At 45.3% G+C, this 20002-nt stretch overlaps 1 protein-coding gene across 1 annotated transcript in view; it reads left to right on the plus strand.

Annotated features, from left to right (window-relative positions):
* The first annotated feature begins 449 nt into the window (after positions 1-449).
* Positions 450-20002, plus strand: part of TMEFF1 (transmembrane protein with EGF like and two follistatin like domains 1) — a 112823-nt gene continuing 93270 nt past the window's right edge. Inside the window, exon 1 of the mRNA XM_084848150.1 lies at positions 450-1384. Coding sequence (XP_084704276.1) covers positions 1213-1384 — 172 coding nt within the window. The 5' untranslated portion in view covers positions 450-1212. The remainder of the gene's footprint in view (positions 1385-20002) is intronic.

The raw sequence follows: 20002 nt of genomic DNA on the forward strand, positions 1-20002 counted from the left end.
TTTACATAAGACGGAAGGCTTGCATAAACAGATGGGTCTTCAACATCCGCCTAAAAATAAAACGTGTTGGCGCATGTCTAACCTCAATGAAATGAATGGGATTTAAGTCAGACAAACATTAGGTACAACCCGATATCTCCCCAGTTTTAGGGCTTCCCCCCCTCTTCACTTGAACCCAGTAGCAGCTGCTGGGAAAGCAGCCCCTACCAGTAACTGCTTGTTTGCTCAGAGCCATGTTTTCTATGTCGACCCCTCCCTGCGATGGATTAAGTGATGGGCCCTCGTAGCCCAGTCCTGAACACGTTTCCTTGGAAAACTGCAGGTCACGCTGAGTTCCGTGGGGTTTCCTTCCTAGTTAAGGGCATTAAGGATCGCACCCATTCCATCCAGGACTGTTTGTTCCGGCATTGAGTCCAGAGGGGATGACTCATCCCCCAGTAAGCGAACATAGGGTTGCAACACACAACGCGCGGCTGGGCCACAAAACTCTGGCAAGCCAGTGCCGACTGCTTTCTGCTAGCCCACCCCAGGCGGGCCAGGTTGCTTAGGGGAGACCGAGGGAGGCCCTTCTCGTCGCCGCCTCCTCAAGCGCGCTTCGGCAAACGGCGGGGCTCTTGAGGCGCGCAGAAGGTGGGCTGGGGCGGCTCCCTGCCCCTCTTTCTTTGGGAAGGGAACCATCCTTCCGTCCACTCCCCAGGGCCAGGGCAGGCGCGCGGCGCCCGTGCGCGGAGGGATGCGGGCCCGCCCCCCGTGCGCCCGGGCGAGTGGCGGCAGTCGGCCGAGAGGGGGGCGTGGCGCCCCCCCGCATCCCGTCCCGATCCCGGGGGAGGAGGAGGCGGCGGCTGGCGGCAGCGGCATCACGTGGACCCCACTCCCTCCCTCGCTTCCCCCTCCCTCCGACTCCCTCGCCCCCTCCCTTCCCTTTGTTGTAGCCGGAGCGGTAGCATCAGCGGCGGCGGCGGCGGCGGCACCATCGACGGCAGCAACAGCGCACAAAGAGGCGCGGGAGCCAGCCTGCTCCCGGCCGGCGCTCAGGCAATCGGGGGAGGAGAACCGCAGCCGCCGCCAACTCGAGGAGCCCGGAGGCGGCGGCGGCGGCGGCCCGGGATGCGGAGGGCTGGCTGGCTACCAGGCCGGCGGGTCCGCGCTCCTCCGGGCGGCGCCCGCTGATCCCCAGCAGGGCCTGCAGCCCCCCTCGCGCAAGTCCTCGCCATGGCTGCCACCGCCCGGCCCCGGGCCTCGCCCGGCCGCAGCAGCGCCGCGCTCCTGGCGCTCCTGGCGGCTCTCTGCGCTCTGGCCCCTGCCCGGACGTCCAACCCGCTCTCGCCCGCCGCGCCCGCCACCGACTGCGCCGGCAAAGGCAAGGCGGGCGGCAACTGCTCAGGTAAGCTGCAGGACCGGCGGGCTGGGCAGGGCTGGGCTGGGCAGGGCTGGGTGGTGGGCCGGCGGACGGACGGCGGCCCCAGAGCGCTCCTGCTGCCCACGCGGAGCATCCCGCCCGCCTTCTCACGGCACCAGGGGCCGCCGCTGACTCTCGCCCGCTCTCCATCTCGCTCTCTTTCCCCCCCGCACAGGCTCCCATCCGGGCACACCTCATGGACTGCTCCACAGTGCCCATCTTGCTCTCTCGGCTCTCCTCACCTTCCCTTCCAGGCTTACGAGCTCCATCAGCAGCCCCACGTTTGCCTCGCTGCCAGCCACGCACATTTTTTAATCGCCCTCTCTTCGGGCGCACGTTCCTTCTGTTTCTTTCCCTAGCTTACTCTCACTCGCCGATGTACACAACCCATCCCAATCCTCTGCGTGCTTAGGGAGAAGTAAGCTTATTTGCAAGGTTATTTGCAAGGAAATGTGCGTAGGATTGCAGGCGTAGCGGCAAGGATCCTGCCCCTTACTCCAGGCGCGCGCGCGCGCGTGCAGCCCACCGCCAGCTCTGCCCTCCTTCCCGATAGTTGTATTTGATCGCGTTAGGTTTCTTTCCTGCCCAATCTTAAGGAATCAGGACAGGTTACAGCGTAGCCTCATCGCTTTCTCTCTTCCTAGGAAGCCGCTGAGGCAGGCAAGGCTGTGAGACAGAGACTTACCCAAGGCCAATCAGCAAGTTTCATGGCTGAGCAGGGATTTTAAACCAGGTTCCAGGGCTTATTTTCAGCCAACCCTTTTTCAGAGCCAGGGTTTTAATAATAACCGACGACCTTAGGCTGCAGTCCTATACACTTACCTGGGAGAAAGTCCAGGTGAACTAACTAAGCCTTACTTTTGAGTAGACATGCATAGGATTGCTCTTTTAATGTGTAGGGTACTTTTCACTAATTAATTCACAGCACAATCCTTACTCAGAAAAAACTGTATCGTGTACTTTTCAACAGTCATAACCTGCCCTTGTTTACCCAGGAGTAGGTCCTACTGAGTTTAATGGGACTTAAACTTCTCCCAAACCTCTGGAATTAGGAAAATTTTCTATTTCGGGGTGTGTGACTTCCAGAAAGACTTCCAGAAAGCCCCAGACACCTCATTGCATTTGGATCTAGGCAGAGTACATATCTAAAATACTGACTATATAACTACATGTGAACAGAGACATTATTTCTGTTCCCTTCATGCACAAATTTCCCATTGTCATCCATGTCCCTTTCCCAAATGGAGGCACTCTTGTGCACATGCTGTGCCTTCTCCCACCCCTCCCTTTTTGTACAGACACTTAGGAGCCCTGTGTGTACATTCGCACAGTGCATATGCTCTGTGCGTGGCTGGGATCATGAAAATGAGGAGGTGTCCAGTAAATCCGGGAATGTGAGCACTGACCTTGTGTGGGCAGTGAGGTGTCAACAGTTCATGTATCCGGAACTGGTGGCGATAGGGGGTGCCAGTTCATTTCATGCTGCTGGGAACAAAGACCTTGCAGCTCTGTTTTCAAAATGTGTTTTTATTTCAATTGTTGCACAAGGAGAAATTTCTCTTCCAAAAGAACAAAAGCCCATCTCCCTGAAAAACCAGGAGGTGATGTCTCTTTTGTTTCTCCCTGCTGAGTGTGTGTTCAGGCCCATCACCCCAGCTATTTAATGCAAACCATGCCCTTCACCTTTACCGTCTCCCACCTCTTGCTTAAGGAAATGGTGTAAGAAACAGAGAATACAGAGGTGCTCAGATGTCTATAGCCTGTTTAGGTAATCAACAAGCTTCTTGTCTGCTTTTCTATCATAATAAAAATAATCATATCCTAGCATCAAATCTAGCCTCTTCTATGGAGCTGGTTGGTAAGAAAAGTCGTTGCTGTGAAATGCATTGTGATCAAATAAAACATATTTTTTAAAATATTAGAGCCATGTCACTTGCCTGTTTTATTCTGTCTTTCAATATGTTGTAGAAATATCACAATATTCTTTTGGGGGGTGGGGATGGTACACATTTAATTTTGAAAGTGTCCCCCCCCCCAATTAGCAGAAACCTAAATGGGAACATTTAGGAAATAAGCTTACAACTGGGATTGTGTTTCTAAAATAGTATTTTTCTGAAAGGTATTTCTGTTTGGCTCCTCCTTCAGATGAGGTATTTTACCGTCCTCAAAGCATTCAAGCTGTTGTTTCTTTTCCCATCTGAAAAGCATGGATGATTGCTCTGAAATGATTGCCAGTGGAAATTACATGCGACTGCTAGAGCCAGATTGATGAGAGATTCATGAGAGGTACTTGTTGTCCTCTGGTCCCATTGTCTTCCCTGAGAGATGAAGGCAACCACTTTGTAAGCAGCTTTGAGCACTTTATATGATGATCCCTTTTGGTAGTGCAAGTTACTGACAGCACAACCCTACTCATATTTAGTCAGAAGTAAGTCCCGGTGGGACTTTCTCCCTACTGTGTGTTTAGGATTGCAGTCTGAGGGTTCACTCTGCACACTTGCTTAGGGATACATCCCATTGGACATAGTGGGACTTAACTTCTATGATAACATGCATAGGATTGGGCTGCATGAATATTGAGGGAGGGAGTAACTAAGGTCCTAACTAGATGCAATAGTGGAATGACCCATGCCACCATCATGTCTTGTTGTTGCAGTACTATGCACCTTTACTTGGGGGTAATTGGGTTTACTTCCACATACACATGCATAAGGTTATGCATTTCTACTTGAATTTCTACTTATAGATTTTTTAAAAATCATCTTTACAGCACTTTCAATTTACAATATCTTTGTGGTGTTCAAAATGGACAACTCTGCCAATTCTTAGCAAATTCTCTAAGAAGCAAATGATGCCAATGCTGTTCCACAAAATAATTTCATCTTCGTTTGTTCTCTGTATGCTTGCTTGTTGGGTTCGTCGTGCTCTGTTTCCAGACTTGTTGGTGGTATATTTGAGCAAAGCACTGCTTGACTTCTGTTCCTTTTGCATCCATGCTCTGACCTGGATTCCTGCATTGAGCAGGGGGTTGGACTCGATGGCCTTGTAGGCCCCTTCCAACCCTATTATTCTATGGTTCTATGATTCTATGTGATGACTGATCATGTTTTGTGCAAAGAAACATTAGCAGATTAATTTGCTACTGCCAAATACCAGTGTACCTAACAGGCATGCATTATTAGCATACCATATGGGAAACTCAGTGAAATCATTTTAGAAAGTTTCCAGAGCAAAGTGTAGAAAGTTAAAGCAATGTCACTGTATAATAAATCTCAGTAGTAGTGTTTTAAAGAAAAAGAGGTGAAAATCACACACAATATTAAACATAAAGGGTAATGGGAATCAATTAGAAAATGCACAAACATCTATAATAATAAATGAGGAAGTGTGTCTGTCCATTTGTCCGTCAGCACCACAGTGCCAAGACCATGAAAACTAGACATTTGGCATGCATACCAAGGAGACCCTAGGGAGTGTGTACCTTGGGGTTATTTTGCTTTTAAACACATTAATTTTACTTAATGTAAATGTGTCCATGTGGCTGAAGCCTGCAGCAACATCTTCAGCAATTAGGGGCAGACTTCCCTAACCAGCACGTAGCTTTGCAGCCTGTACAGTTTGAAGCCAAAGGAAATTAATAGGCTGTAGGACAGTTATAGCCCTGCCTCCTCCCCACTGCTGTGGGGCAGCCCCCTTCAGGGGACTACAGTAGACAGACCCCTCCCTCAGGGAACTATAGGGGTATACCATGTCAAGGGCTGTGCCTAGGAGCACCAATAGCCATGGCTTCACTCCAACAAGGCAGACACAATGTGCCCAAATCTGACAGCTGTGAAAGTTGGCTAGAAGGCTTCAAACTATGTATCAAACTAAGAGTTATTCCAACCTGTGCGAAGCTGGCTCCATTTGCTAGTATAAAATAAAAGCTAAGACTGGAAAGCACTGTGGTTTACTTTTTCAGCTAGAGATCATCCTCTAAGTTTCATAATATTCCGCTTGGACATCTCCCAGGAGTGTTCTTTGCACTGAAGGCTGCTTCATTTGGCTGCAATACAGACTTTCAAGCCTAATTAATTCACCTGCTCTGGATTAGGGCACTGTATAGATGCTCTTTTCAAGGGTTAGCCAGTGTCTTTTCAATGAGCAGCTTCTACTTTTCCCAAACTGTGATAAACTAGTTCTTTGGGACCATGTTTTACATCTTTCCACTTTGCTTGTGCAAAGATTTATTGCCATGCCACACAGATGCTATTTGAGTGCAATTGGAATTGCCATTATGGGTGTCGCTTAATTCCCCCTTCCCTGTGGCCTGATCTCTCACTACACGAATAATGTTTGAATGATAGAATCACATGGCATCGCCAGGATTATGTGGATATAATCCATGCTAGCATTCTTCCTCCACAGGAGCCACTAAGGTTGGCATGAGCAGTTCCAGTGGATTCCTTGTGTTCCCACATAGTTCTGTCATTCAGGCATTACTGGTTTGACGTGAGATCCAGTCACAGGGCATTCATAGCGCAATGGCAACACATGAGTTGGGGCTTTAACGAAAATAAAACATTGTGAAAAAATCAGTGTTGCAGTTTCATACTCGTTCTTGGGTGCCTTTCAGTTGAATGGGGCTTGAAGGAAGGAACGCTTCCTAGCTCCTCACACCTTATCCGACACTGTATCGGAGGTCCCCCTGATCCTCTGGAGAGGCGTTTCTGGGGTGCAGGTGGCTGCTGGGGTTGGGAAGGAGATAAGTTACTTACCTTCTGTGAACTTTCTAAATTTAACTTCTTAGGATCCAAGTCAGTAACTCCGTTTTTGGACTGCTGTTCAGTACTGTTGTTACCTCTGCTCTGAGAGGTAGGACCTAGAGGTTGGGGGAGGCTGACTTATGTTGATGGAGGCACTACCCTTGTCACAGCTGAAAGATTCCTTGGGGAGGAGGTGATTAGTTAGGACAGGATAAAGCACTTTTCTCTGTCCTAATAAATCCCCCCCCACCCCAACAAATCTTTTAACTTCAAAGTTCTCAGAGCCCTTAAAAAGTGCATAGCATCCTGGAAGAATTGGATTTTGGGGGTGCATAAATTATGGTCCTAAACAGATCATAGAATCATAGAATAGTAGGGCTGGAAGGGGCCTATGAGACCATCGAGTCCAACCCCCTGCTCAATGCAGGAATCTACGTCAAAGCATCCCTGACAGATGGCCATCCAGCCTTGTCTTGAATGTCTCCAGTGTGGGAGAGCCCTCCACCTCCCTAGGTAATTGGTGCCATTGTCATATTGCTCTAGCAGTCAGGACGTTTTTTTGGATGTTCAGCCAGAATCTGGCTTCCTGTCACTTGAGGCCATTATTCCATGTCCTGCATTCTGGGATGATCGAGAAGAGATGCTGGCCTTCCTCTCTGTGACAACCTTTCAAGTACTTGAAGAGCGCTATCATATCTCCCCTCAGTCTTCTCTTCTCAAGGCTAAACATGCCCAGTTCTTTCAGTCTCTTCTCATAGGGCTTTATTTCCAGTCCCCTGATAATCTTTGTTGCCCTCCTCTGAACCCTCTCCAGCTTGTCTGCATCCTTCTTAAAGTGTGGTGCCCAGAACTGGACACAGTACTCAAGATGGGGCCTAACCAAGTTTCACCTCTCCACAATACTAAAAGTTGTCAGGGGCTTGAGCAGGCCAGTCCTGACCTTCCACCCCACCATTTTCCTCTCTCCTCAACTGTCCTCAAAATTCCTTGGCCGCTAAAGGGCAATGAGCATGCTCAGTCCTCGTCAGGCTATTTTCAGGGTTATTTCTATGAACTTTTAAAGCTAGTGTTTTTCTGCATATTTGGGGATTCCCCCCAGTATGCAGAAATCCCTGCTGGTGACCCCATTTCACTGCCCTGCCGATAGACACCAGACCGTCAAGTTAACTCTTAGAATACATGCTGTTTCAATCTTTGAAACAATCTTTAAATAATTGATGTAATATGCAAATCAAATCTCCGCCGTAACCTAATCAGGTGTTTGGTACCAGTGGGTACTGAACATGTGAAGGGGCAAGTGGGAACATGTCCTCTCAGCAATGATTTGTGTGTCAGCCATGTTCCTCAGCTGATATATGGTCAGCTCAGTCTGAAGGGGGCCACCTTTTACATGTGTAGGGTTTTCAACGTAGGGACTGAACCCCAGTCAATCAGTAATAATCATCAAACAGAGACTATGTGGAAACGGTGGAGAAAAGAGGATTTTTCACTAATAGAGCTACTATCCAAGCCCTTTTGTGGTTCTCCAACTTGAATTCAGCCTACTCCCTCTTCTCCACCACATGTTGATATTTATAATTTAAACACCATGTCAGGACCAAATTTGGCCCAGATGCAAGTAGTGCATCAACAACTTGTGTGGCTGTGTCCATATATGCTGGTCAAGCAAGCCCTCCTCCAACCATAGTGAAATACAATACACTTAACATGAAATACAAAAGTAAGCCTAGAGCAGATACAACTGTACAGTGACAAACAGTCCTATCAGCCATTAAACCATCCTCCCATGAATTTTGGCTCTGCCCATTTCAGCAAAAGGAAACTATTAACAGCAATGAACTCTATGTGGGGCTACTCTGGAAGCTGCAGCTGGTGCAGATTGCTGCAGCCTTGCTGGAGGCGGGAGCTGCAAGTAGGAATCATATCGCCCCATATCACTTCTGAAAGCACTGCACAATTCAAGGTCTTGCTTTTGTGACCCAAGTACTTGAAGGAGCACTTATCACATTACCGGCAGACCCGTGCCTTGCGATCAGCAGGGGATGCCTTGCTTATTGTCCTGCCAATAGCAGAAGCTAGGAAGGTGGTGACATGAGACAGGGCATTCTCCATAATGGTACCCCGTTGATGGAACTTCCTCTGTGGTGATATCAGATTTGCCCCCCCCCCATTATTCCAATTATTCAAACAAAGATTGAAGGCTTTTTTTACTTGTTCAGGCATTTGGACTTTGATATAAAGTTGTTTAGGTGTGGTCATAGTGAGAGTTATTGCTTCTGATTTATTGTATTTTAATGTAGTGTGATTATAAGGGTGTTATATTATATTTAGCATATTTGATGGTTGTGTTGGTATTTGCATTGTTAGCTGCCCTGTGTTCCACTATTGGAAGAATGACGGGATATACAAATACTGAATGAATTAATGGATAAATAAATAAATTTGTTTTGGCTGTTGCTGCCTCATCTAGTGGATGGAGTTGGTTTTGAATTTAGCCTCGCTGTTTATAGCTCAGAGTTATAGAAATTCCTTCCTCCCCTACTGAAGAAGAAGATGAAAGTTCTTTCTTGCTCTTGTGTCTTTAAGAGCCTCCAGTCCCTCCAAAATTAGCAGGTGAAGTTTTCCTCACCACTTATTCCATGAGAAGAAAGTTCTCCTATAGAGTTTCAGTGAGCCAAGCTCATGTTAATTGTACAGGGGCGGGATAAAAAAAAAAAAAAGTGGCAACCCTACACACACAGAAACCCAACACAGTGACACCTCACATTTTTCCTGCTTACAACTAGCAGAAGGGGAAGTGGGAGAGAGACAGTCTTCACATTTTCTGAGGAGAGGAAAGTCCCATTTTCTCAAGGAAAATAAGTGATTTGGTTCTGTAGGAAGGATCACTGCTCTCAAAAGGCAGGTGGCAGGCAGGGAGTGGTACACTAAGTCTGCATTCTCCAACCTGGTGCCCTGCAGATGTTTTGGACTGCCAATGGCCATGCTGACTGGGAATGATGCAGTTCGACACATTTGGAGGATACCAGGTTGGGGGAAGCTGACTTAAACAGAATTAGCATCTTCTGTAGGGATCATTCAGCAGGATATGCCTTATGCCATGTTATAATTTATTTCTAGAGCACCTGTGTTAACTATGTGTTGTAAATAAATCAAAATAAAATGCAAGCCCTGCCCTCAGCCTTTAAAGACAAGACATACAAGAGAAAGGAAACTGAGACAGAAAAGGGAGGTCAATTTGACAGTGCTGGAACAAAAGACTTGCTAACGGGCATTTACATCCAATAAGAGCGGAGCGAGGCTAGTGTCCTTGCTAGGGTGTAGATGGTACAATGTCCCAGTAGCCCTTAATTATCTGGCCAGTGACAGAGGCCGGAATGACCTTTCCCTCAAAACCGCGGTCACAGGGCAAATTACAGTTGGAGCAGAGTTCTTTTTGGCAGTGTGTGTGGGTGGGGGGGAGTAATGTCCCACAGCTGTTCCTTCTCTGGCCAGTGGCTGGGAACAGGCTCGCCTTCCGCTTGCTGTGGTGCTCTTCCCGAGAGGGAGCGAGTACAACCTCCCAGGGCCCAGCGTGACCTTTCCCTTGATTCAGAACAATCGCCCTGCTTTTTAAGAACTGGCGTTCAGAGAGCAAGGCATTCTTAAAAGAGCTGAAGCAGTGTAGGGGCTTCAAACCATTCTCCCGATCGCTCTGTTGCTTTTTGCCCAGGCATCCCTCTTTTCAAGCTGCACTGGAGTGGGCGTGAGGGGGTTCCTTGACGGTTTAGAGCACGTGCGAGAGCCGTCTTCCTGCCACCAGTTCCACAAGTAGGCGGTGACTGGTGATCTCTGAGGCACATTAATATAGGAAAATGGCAGAAATGTGGTCTTGTCATAAGAATTCAGCTTCCTAAGTATCTGGGCTTTATAAATGTTTAAAGAGCAACTTCCTAGTCTTTATGATTGTGAAGATATGCTTCAAAGTGCATGGCCAATACCTGGAGAAATACCAGAAGCCAAATGAGTGACTAACAGTGCAGTCCTCTACAAGTCTACTCAGAAGTAGGTCCCATTGTTTCCAGTGGAGCTTAATCCCAGCATGTACATGATTTTTCCAGTGTTCAGAGGGCAAGGTGGGTCAGTGTCCTGTATAGCTTCTTACCCTTCTCTGTGCCTAATAGAAAGAGGATAAATTATGCAAAATAAAAGTAATCATGCATATATATACACACACACACACATTAAAAACTACATACTTTATACTAGTTGCAGCTTTGATTGTCAGATAATTTCAGTTATCTAGGCATCTTTTTTTTTTAACCCCATTAATTAATAATGGACATGTTACAGTACAACTAGAAACCCCTTTTCCACCTGTTGAGCAGGGAGCTCAGATGTAAACATAAGAAGAGTTATGCTGGATCAGACCAAATGCTTGTTTAGTCCAGCATTCTATTCCCACAGATGCCTACAAGCAGGACATGAGCACAACAGCACCCTCCCACTCATGTTCCCCACCAACTGGTATTCACAGGCATACTGCCTCCAATAGCGGAGGTAATATATAGCTATGATAACTAGTTGTGATTGATAGCTTTATCCTCCCATGAATTTGTCTAATCCCCATTTAAAGCTGTCCAAGTTGGTGGCCAACACTACATCTTGTGATAGCGAATTCCATAGTTTAACTATGCACTGTATGAAGAAGTGGCTCCTTTTATCTGTCCTGAATCAGGTTCACACCAGGAAGCTGTCACGTATGGAGTTAGATTATGGGTCCATCTAGCCCAGTAGTGTTTACTCTGACAGTCAGGGGCTTTCTGGCAGAGGTCTCTCCCAGCCTTCCTAATCTGAGAAAGTTTTAACTGGTGATTGAACCTGGGACTTTCTGCATGCAATGCCTGTGCTCCACCAAGTATGGCCTTTCCAGAGATTTTCTTGAAAGCCTTTCTTCTCTCTGATTTTTGTATATGGGTCTTCTAGCACTCTGCTGTCCAAAGGGCTGATCAGGTTCACACTTGCTTATCTTCAGCTTGCTGCAGCATCAGAGGTTCCTGTACCACTCAGTAATCTGTACTTTGGGGAGGAGCCATAGCTTTGTGGTAGAGCACCTGCTTTGCAAAGCAGAAGGCCCCTGGCTCAGTCCCTGGCATCTCCAGGTAGGTCTGGAAAAACTCCTGCCTGAAACCCTGGAGTGCTGTTGCCAGTCAGTGACCTGGTTCTCATGACATAGTGCAGCTTGCCATGGGTTATTTAACCCACAATGAGCTGCAATGCCTGTGAACACCACTTTGCATATTTAACTCTCGCTCAGGGGATTGTCATGTTGTGTGAACCCAGCAAGCGTGGGTTTTGTAAGGGTTAAACAACCCTCGTGTAACTCATGGTCTGTTCTAGGGTTATGTGAGGGCTATTTAACCCTCCTATAACTCATGCTTGCCAGGTTCACATGACATGACAATCTGCGAGTGGGGGTTGAATGTGCAAAATGGTGGCTGCATGCACCATGGACTCACCTTGGGTTAATAACCCATTGTGGTGTGGCGTGGTGCAAACCGGCTCAGTGTCAACAATACTGGTCTAGATGGTCTGACTCCGTACAAGATAGCTTCCTATGTTCCTATGTTTTATTCCGTGCAGGCTACTCTAGGTGGGAAAGAGTTCTCTATCTATTGATGAACAGTTCAAAGAGCATGTTTACATGTAAGAAAATGAAGCACTTTGTGTTGCAAAACATTTTTCTTCGGGTTTGATAAATGTTCCAGGATGGAAAGGATCATAAAATCCATTACAAGACTTCAATTTTTTTTCCAAGTGCACTGAAACAAGAGCAAAAAAAAAAAGATTCTGCAAAAAGTGTATTAGTAATGGCATATGGGAAATAAAAGTAATGAAATAGGTCTCATAATAATGAAATACTAGAGAAGATGGGAAGTTGGGGAGTCATGGGCTTTGCTGACAGATGATGCCAGTAATGCAAAGGCAACATTGATCATTTTAATGGACAAGTAGCCACAGCTTACCATTGTAGAATGCGCTTCCCTTGGCCTCCACCGGCTTTTTTGTGATCTTGGGCACATTGAAAAGCATTTGTAGGAGTTCAAATTAAATTGCAAACCATTTCCAGGGTTCATATTTTAGCTCGGGATTTTAAGAGCTGAATGAGACATTCAGCTAAAGACAGAGGTTGTAGTACCACAGCCTCTTTCAAACAGCTGCTAAGGAGAAGGGCAACATTTGCAGGGGAGCAGTGACAAGAGGGGCTCACTGGGTGACTTTGGGCCAGTCACAGACTCTCAGCCCAACCCACCTCACAGGGTTGTTGTTGTGAGAATAAAATGGAGAGGAGGAGGATAATGTAAACCGCCTTGGGTTCCTAGCGAGAGGAAGAAAGGCGGGGTATAAATGCAATAAATAAATAAATAAATAAACCCTCCCCTGCCCACTGCTTTTCACTGCAACCCCTTCACGCAGCACTTTCTCCTACAATACAACAAATGGATGCCTGGGAAACCCAGCCTGGAGAGGGGACGGCAGGGGAAACCAGGGCGGGGGGGAGGATTAAGCACCCTGTCTTGTCTTCCACGTCTCCTTTTTAAATTATCCCCTCCCCTGCCATTTTGCAGCTGTTCAGCAGCATATGGAATTCCTGGCTCTTCAAAGGAGCTTAGAAGAACGTGTTAAGCATAAAATGGTAACGTGCCATTTATAATAAAGGAAAAGGGCAAGAAGAAATGGTATAACAATGTATTTAAATTGGAAGGCTAATTTAAAATAATACAAATAGTACTTTCAGATATACCTTGGTCATTAATATTACTCGTTTAGTCTATGGTGACCATTACACTCTGTGTTTATTTAGATATTAGATTTCTTTCCTGATGTTATGGCTCCACGGCTGCTGTAGTAGCATTCAGTGTATACTGAAAATGTTTTGCATCCCTATAGTCTGAAGCAGTAGAGAGAGCAATTGAGGACACTCTGGGAATCCACAGAATGACTATGGGATTTTGGAGATATATTTGTGCAAAACCTTTGCAACTGCAGCTGGATTGAATGGAAATCCTACAGTAGATCCTGCATCAGTTACAGTGAGAAAATCTAATGTCTGAATGTTTTCAGTAAACTGTTAGAACTCCAAAAACTGGAGTTGCTGATGGGTTTTGGAAATACCTTGATATGGAGTCCACCTCTGTAGGTTTTGGAGTGGGTTCTTGTGTGATTTACTGGAGTCCACAACAGGCTTGGTCTGGAAAGTGTTTGCTTCTGTGCTGGGTCTTACTCTGCACAGTACAGAAGAGCTTCATGCCATTGGTTGTGAACTACAATCTGGTTAGCAAGGTGGTTGTTCCTACAGAGTGATAGCTAGGTCTTATTGAATGCAGACTTAGGGAATATCTTAACCAAAAAATAAGGCCCCTACATGCAAACAGTACAACTCACATTTAGCTTGAAAACTTCACAGTATATTAGTATTGGTTGGATTAAGCAGGGGGATTATTTAACTGGTTGCTATTCTCAAACATGTGTTTGTAATCCTGGTCTATAGTCTACAATCAAAATGAAATAAATTTGGGTGGGAGTAGCATTTAACAGCATAATGTTCATTGAACTTACACATGAACCTGCCTTGTATTGAGTCTGATCATTGGTCTGTCCGTCTAACCCAGTATTGTCTGCTGCTGCAAACATGTGTGTGTGCACGTGCGCATGCGTGCATGCGTGCGCGCACATGCGCGTGAGAAAGAGAGAGAGAGGATTCCAACAGAAGAGATTTAAACATATGCTCAACACTTGTATTGGAATTAATGGGGCTTAAAATTACTCAATTTTGGCTGGATTGTACCTATTCTTTACAAATCAGGGGATCCTCTACTACTACTTCTTGTTTAACATTACCTTTCTCTATTCAAACAGCTGAAAACTATATAATAAAGAGTGACAGTGACTCCGTATACTTTGATCTCAGTCCAATTTCATGTAAACTTTGCCAACAGTTAGTTATGTTTGATATTACTCAGACAGCTCAGAGCAGTGACTAAGCCTCACATCAACCTAGGAAGGTAGAACAAGCAGAGAAAAAGAAGAAGAGTGATTTCCCCAAGGTTAGAGGGTGGGAGTAATCTGAATTTGGGATTTCCATATTCAACCTCAATTCCCTGGCTATGTACACCAACCTGGAAGTGATGAATTGGTTGTGTCATTGGTGCCCTTGAGAGACAGTATGTGGCCCAGTAAATAGAGAGTTTAACTTTGATCTGGGTTCGAATGTCACTTTTATGTGCCTCCTGGGCTCTCTTCACACCTGGCATTTTATTCCACTACAAACCGGTCCTTTTTATTCCAAATCCTTTCCAGGATTTACACTGGCCCTGTATACAGGCATCTCTCATAGCCGCCCCTCTGCTCTATACCTTTTCATGGCTGGGCGGAGCTGCACGGAACAATCAGGACAGAAGGAGCTGCTGGCCCCATGGCCCCTCCCCTCCCCTGATCATTGGTTCCTGTAACATTATTGAAGGCTCCCTCCACAGCAGGAGGGAAGTTGGAAGCCCTTCTAGTGATCTGGATAGTAGGCTATGGGAGCTGGTTTCCTCTGACTTGGTGGCAAGGGAGAGAGAGTGTTCTCTGTGGCTAACCCCAAGGTTGCTGGTGCTGCTACTCCTTCTCTGCTAAATATGTCAGTGTGCAATGGAATTAAATGCAGTATATTGCTTGCACCACTAAGTTTGAAGGGTATACTGATTTCTGGGTTCCCAACTACAGAAGTAAGAAATCCACAAATGGACTTGTATATAGTCAATGCACCAAGCCATCCCTAACAGCCCCCACCCCCAGGCAACTGCTTCACAGGAGACACCTTCTTCATTAGACCTGGCTTGCTTCCCCCCACCCCACCCAGGAGACGAGATAGTGGCTGGCTAGGTGGGAGGGAGTACTATGGAAAACCCATAAGGCAGCATTACTGCCTTATCTAAAACAACTCCACACACATAAAAAAAACCCATTAAAAATGACCATTCCAAGCTCTGCATGATTAATTTATTTAGGGGAGGAGAAAAGGCACTTTTAATACTCATTGAAATCCTAACTGTCAAGCCTTTCTCCTGCGTGGCTGAGAAGGGAGACTCCCCCATCCACCCTGGGAGGAAAAAAGCCTATCAATCTGGTGAGCAAAATGGAGAAGAAGCAGTCAGTGAAGTCAATGGGATGGGGAGGTTTAAAGTAAATGCGCTGAAGGGAATGGGAGACCTTAAGAATGCTGCTCTAAGTAGACTTACAGTGCACTCCTATGCATGCCTACTCAGAAGCCAACCACACAGATTTCAATGGAACTTACTCCCAGGAAAGGAAAGCCTTACAGCCAATGAGTTTACTCAGAAGTAAGCATTGCTGTGTTCAGAGGGATCTTGGAGAAGCATTTGGGATGGTTAACTACTTTACAGTTCAAGCACCTGCTCGTAGTGGAATGGGAGAGAGGCAGAAACCCCCACCCTCCCCCCGATTTGTTGTCATGACAGTGTTATTCAACACCGCCCAGCAACGCCCCCTAGCACACGCCCACACAAAATGGGACAAAACACTAAAGGGGAAATGCACAGGGTGGAAATGGCGATTTCAATCACAAGCACAGAAAATGCCAGGTTTTCCCCGTTCTCAGATAACACGAGGGGGGGGGGGTTGTGAGATAGCAGCAGGAGAGCATCATCATCATTTAAAGCTCCTGTGAAAACCAGTGATTGAAAAAGAACGATCCTGCTAAAATACCAAGGTGTGAAGTCACTGAGTCATTGCCTGAGACTCAGGCAAGTGATGGAGTTTGTGCACATACAGTAATGCAATATTGCAGTGGTGAACAGACTTCAGGCTTGTGGGATTTACTTTGTTTTTGTTTAGTAGAACTCCCAAGGTCTACCAGCATGAGCCAGGTGCAAAACTGTGATGGGGGGCAAAAATACACAGCATTAATAGGGTGCTCCTGAGCACATGTTCACATCAGGAATTTGTTTTTGTATCAGAACTGAGTTGACAGTCCCTTTTTTGCATAAAAATTCACTCCTACTCTCCCCCCATCAGCTTTCTTCATTTCAATAGCCTAAGTTAGGGTGGGTTTGGGAGTCTTTTTGTTGCTGCAGTTATTAAACAATGGGGAGTCAGGAACCCTTGCCAACCTACTACAAATCACCCTGAGATCTACCAGAAGATCCCGAATGACCTTCCACTATAGTGTATTTCTTCGTCAATTGCGACCCATCACTGTTTATCTGGTGAGCGACAGAAGAAAACTGTACACTGTATTATGTATTGGAAGGAGGCAAAATCAATGCGTTGATTTATATTTAAACCTTTGTATTTTATTTCCTTGTTTTTCAACATTTTCTGAAATAACTGGCACATGTCTGACAATAAAGAAGTATTACACCATATGCACACAATCTGTTGGAAAGTATTTCTATCAGTGATAATAAGAATGTCTATACATCAACAATGTAATGGATGTTCTATAAAATAATACATTCTGATAACACTGAATGAAGAAAGAGTGCTATTCACTTTCTATTTTTGACATAGGCTTGTAACAGGTTTGGTTAGTGATATAGCTCTTAAACTCAAGCTCTAGTTTTATTAGCTAGGAAAATGTTATCCTCATGGTGGTGTGTGTGTGAGAGAGAGGGAGGAGGGAAAGAGAGAGATTAGAAATTGACCAGGAACAGGGCAGTGTGCACAGAGATACATTGCTTCCTGCCCCACTGAATCCCTTTCAGTGGAGGTTTGGTCACCTGTTTGTAGGAGTAGTAAGTGGATTTTGCCCATTATAACAATGGGCAGTATCCAAAACTGCTGCTGAGCCTCCACTCTTTCTCCTGCACCTGTGGGACCCACTGCAAGTGCAATAGGAAGCTGGAACTAGTAACCATGGAAACAAGCTGAAATGCCCATATCTATCTGGAACAGGCTCAGCCAACAGAGTTCCCTTCTGTGAGCTCCACTGATTTCCCCTTTTGAGGAATGAGCATTTTGGCTCATTTCTGATTGTCTTCGGAACCACTGTCTTCCTGTTGTGCTAGCGGTAGGCCCTGCTAGTGTGCAGGCAGCATTGGATACTGCCCACTATACTCAAATTCAGTGCTTCTTTTTTTCTCATAGGAATGAATGGGCACCATTCACTTGAATGGGAGAAAGTAAAGTGGTGCACTTCAAGACTCTGTTGGAGTGTGGATAGATAGATAAATTTTATTGCTTGAGTCCAAAGATGAGTGCAAAACAAAAAACAGGATACAAATCATTAAAACAATAAAAGACATAATATGACCAAAAATCACAGGTTTAAAAGCAACATCTACGGCATGAGGAAAATGTAGCCATTAAAGACTGGGGTAGAAATTAAAATATTGCCAGAATACAATTTCATACAATCAAATCTTGGGCTTACTATGGCACTTTACAGAAAGCGGGTCAGATGAAAAGAGAAACTTTTCCTTGCACCTTGCAGCCTTGATTGCAAATGCTGCAACCCTTTGAACAACCAACTGATTTTCAGATTGTAAAAGAAAATCCAATTTCTGTGATGTACTCCAATATTTCATTTTTTTTTTTTAAGGAAAGAATCTAGATAGTTATCTCTAATATTGGAATATAGCTACACTCAAGCATGTATTGGGTCAAATCCTCCAATGCTAGATCTCCACAAACACATAACCTCTTCTGAGCTGGAATACAATAGTATCTCCCCCATTTCATCATTGTGTCCATTTGTTCAAAACATAGTCTAGTAAAAGCTGTCCAATATTCCATTTTCATGGGAAATGTCAGATATGATTGGAATGGGGAATAAAGCTTTTCCTTACTGCTGGAGATACCAGTGAGGTCAGGTTTTACCTTCTCTTCACATAAATGTATCCCAGAATGCTTGGAATCTATTTACTTTGTCTCATACAACTCAGTTGGAGACAGTGGATTAGATGTACACTTAGTCATATTTACAGTAGACCTACTGAAATCAATGAGACTTAGTCACACCTAACTTCGGTCCCATTAATTTCAATGTGTCTATACAAAGTATGACTGCCTAGATTCAACCCATTTAAAAATAAGCCAGCCTCTGTTTGTGTATCTCCTCCCCTTCATCTGCTTGCTCTGTTCCTTGGTATGATGTCACTGGGAAATAAATATCTAAAACTTGTTATCCATTAACAATCCAATCCTAAATATGGTTTCTGTGGGTCTTGCTTCTTCCTAGTAAGTGTGCTATATAGTTGCAGCCTTTATCAGATTAAATTATACTTTTTATCTCTTAGTTTGGCATAAGCTTGTCCAAACTAAGGATCAAATTCGTTTCTACCATTCTTTATTGACAGACATGCCAAAAAAGTGTTTTTCATTTGTCAGTTTTAGATTCCTCCTGTCATTCATAGGGGAAGGCAATCTCGGTTTTACTTGCTTCAGTCTCCTTGTGTGAATTGTCTGTTACTATTTGGACATTAAGATATTTTTTCCACATTGAGGACTCTCATTTCATGGGAAACTATTTCTTCCTCAAATCGCCAACATTCGCTGGATCATGGAGAAAGCAAGAGAATTCCAGAAAAACATCTATTTCTGCTTCATTGACTACGCTAAAGCCTTTGATTGTGTGGATCACAACAAACTGTGGCAAATTCTTAAAGTGATGGGAGTACCAGACCACCTTACCTGTCTCCTGAGAAACCTGTACGAGGGTCAAGAAGCAACAGTAAGAACCAGACATGGAACAACCGATTGGTTCAAAATTGGGAAAGGAGTACGACAAGGCTGCATATTGTTGCCCTGCTTATTTAACTTATATGCAGAGTACATCATGAGAAACGCCAGGTTGGATGAATCACAGGTCGGAATTAAGATTGCCGGGAGAATTATCAACAACCTCTGATATGCAGACGATACCACCCTAATGGCAGAAAGCGAAGAGGATCTAAAGAGCCTCTTGTTGAGGGTGAAAGAGGAGAGTGCAAAAGCTGGTTTGAAACTCAACATTAAAAAAACGAAGATCATGGCATCTGGCCCCATCACTTCCTGCCATATAGAAGGGGAAGAAATGGAAGCAGTGACAGATTTTACTTTCCTGGGCTCCAAGATCACTGCAAACAGTGACTGTAGCCATGAAATTAAAAGACGCTTGCTCCTTGGGAGGAAAGCTATGGCAAACCTAGACAGCATAGTAAGAAGCAGAGACATCACCTTGCCGACAAAGGTCTGTCTAATCAAAGCTATGGTTTTCCCAGTAGTAATGTATGGCTGTGAGAGCTGGACTATAAGGAAGGCTGAGTGCCGAAGAATTGATGCTTTCGAACTGTGGTGCTGGAGAAGACTCTTACGAGTCCCCTGGACTGCAAGGAGGTCAAATCAGTCCATCCTAAAGGAAATCAACCCTGAGTGCTCATTGGAAGGACAGATACTGAAGCTGAAGCTCAAATATTTTGGCCACCTAATGTGAAGAGAAAACTCCCTGGAAAAGACCCTGATGCTGGGAAAGACTGAAGGCAAAAGGAGAAGGGGATGGCAGAGGATGAGATGGCTAGATAGCATCACCGATGCGATGAATATGGACTTGAGCACGCTCCGGGAGAGAGCGCAGGACAGGAAGGCCTGGCGTGCTATGGTCCATGGGATCACGAAGAGTCGGACATGACTGAACGACTGAACAACAACAACAACATTTCTTCCTCAGAAAATAATGAGTAAAAAAATGGTATGTGAAAATGACAGAAAGAAATAGAAAATAAATGCATGTTACACCTTTAGCATGCTTTTTAGGAAAACTGGTTTAGGATATATTCTCAGTGACTCTCTGAAATAGCAGTTGTTTATTTCAGCAGTAAGCAGAGTCCAGTTGGGT

The sequence above is a fragment of the Heloderma suspectum genome, chromosome 4 (assembly GCF_057233095.1).
Source record: "Heloderma suspectum isolate Gila_16-S chromosome 4, 16-S_ref, whole genome shotgun sequence".
In the NCBI taxonomy this organism is placed as follows: Eukaryota; Metazoa; Chordata; class Lepidosauria; order Squamata; family Helodermatidae; genus Heloderma; species Heloderma suspectum.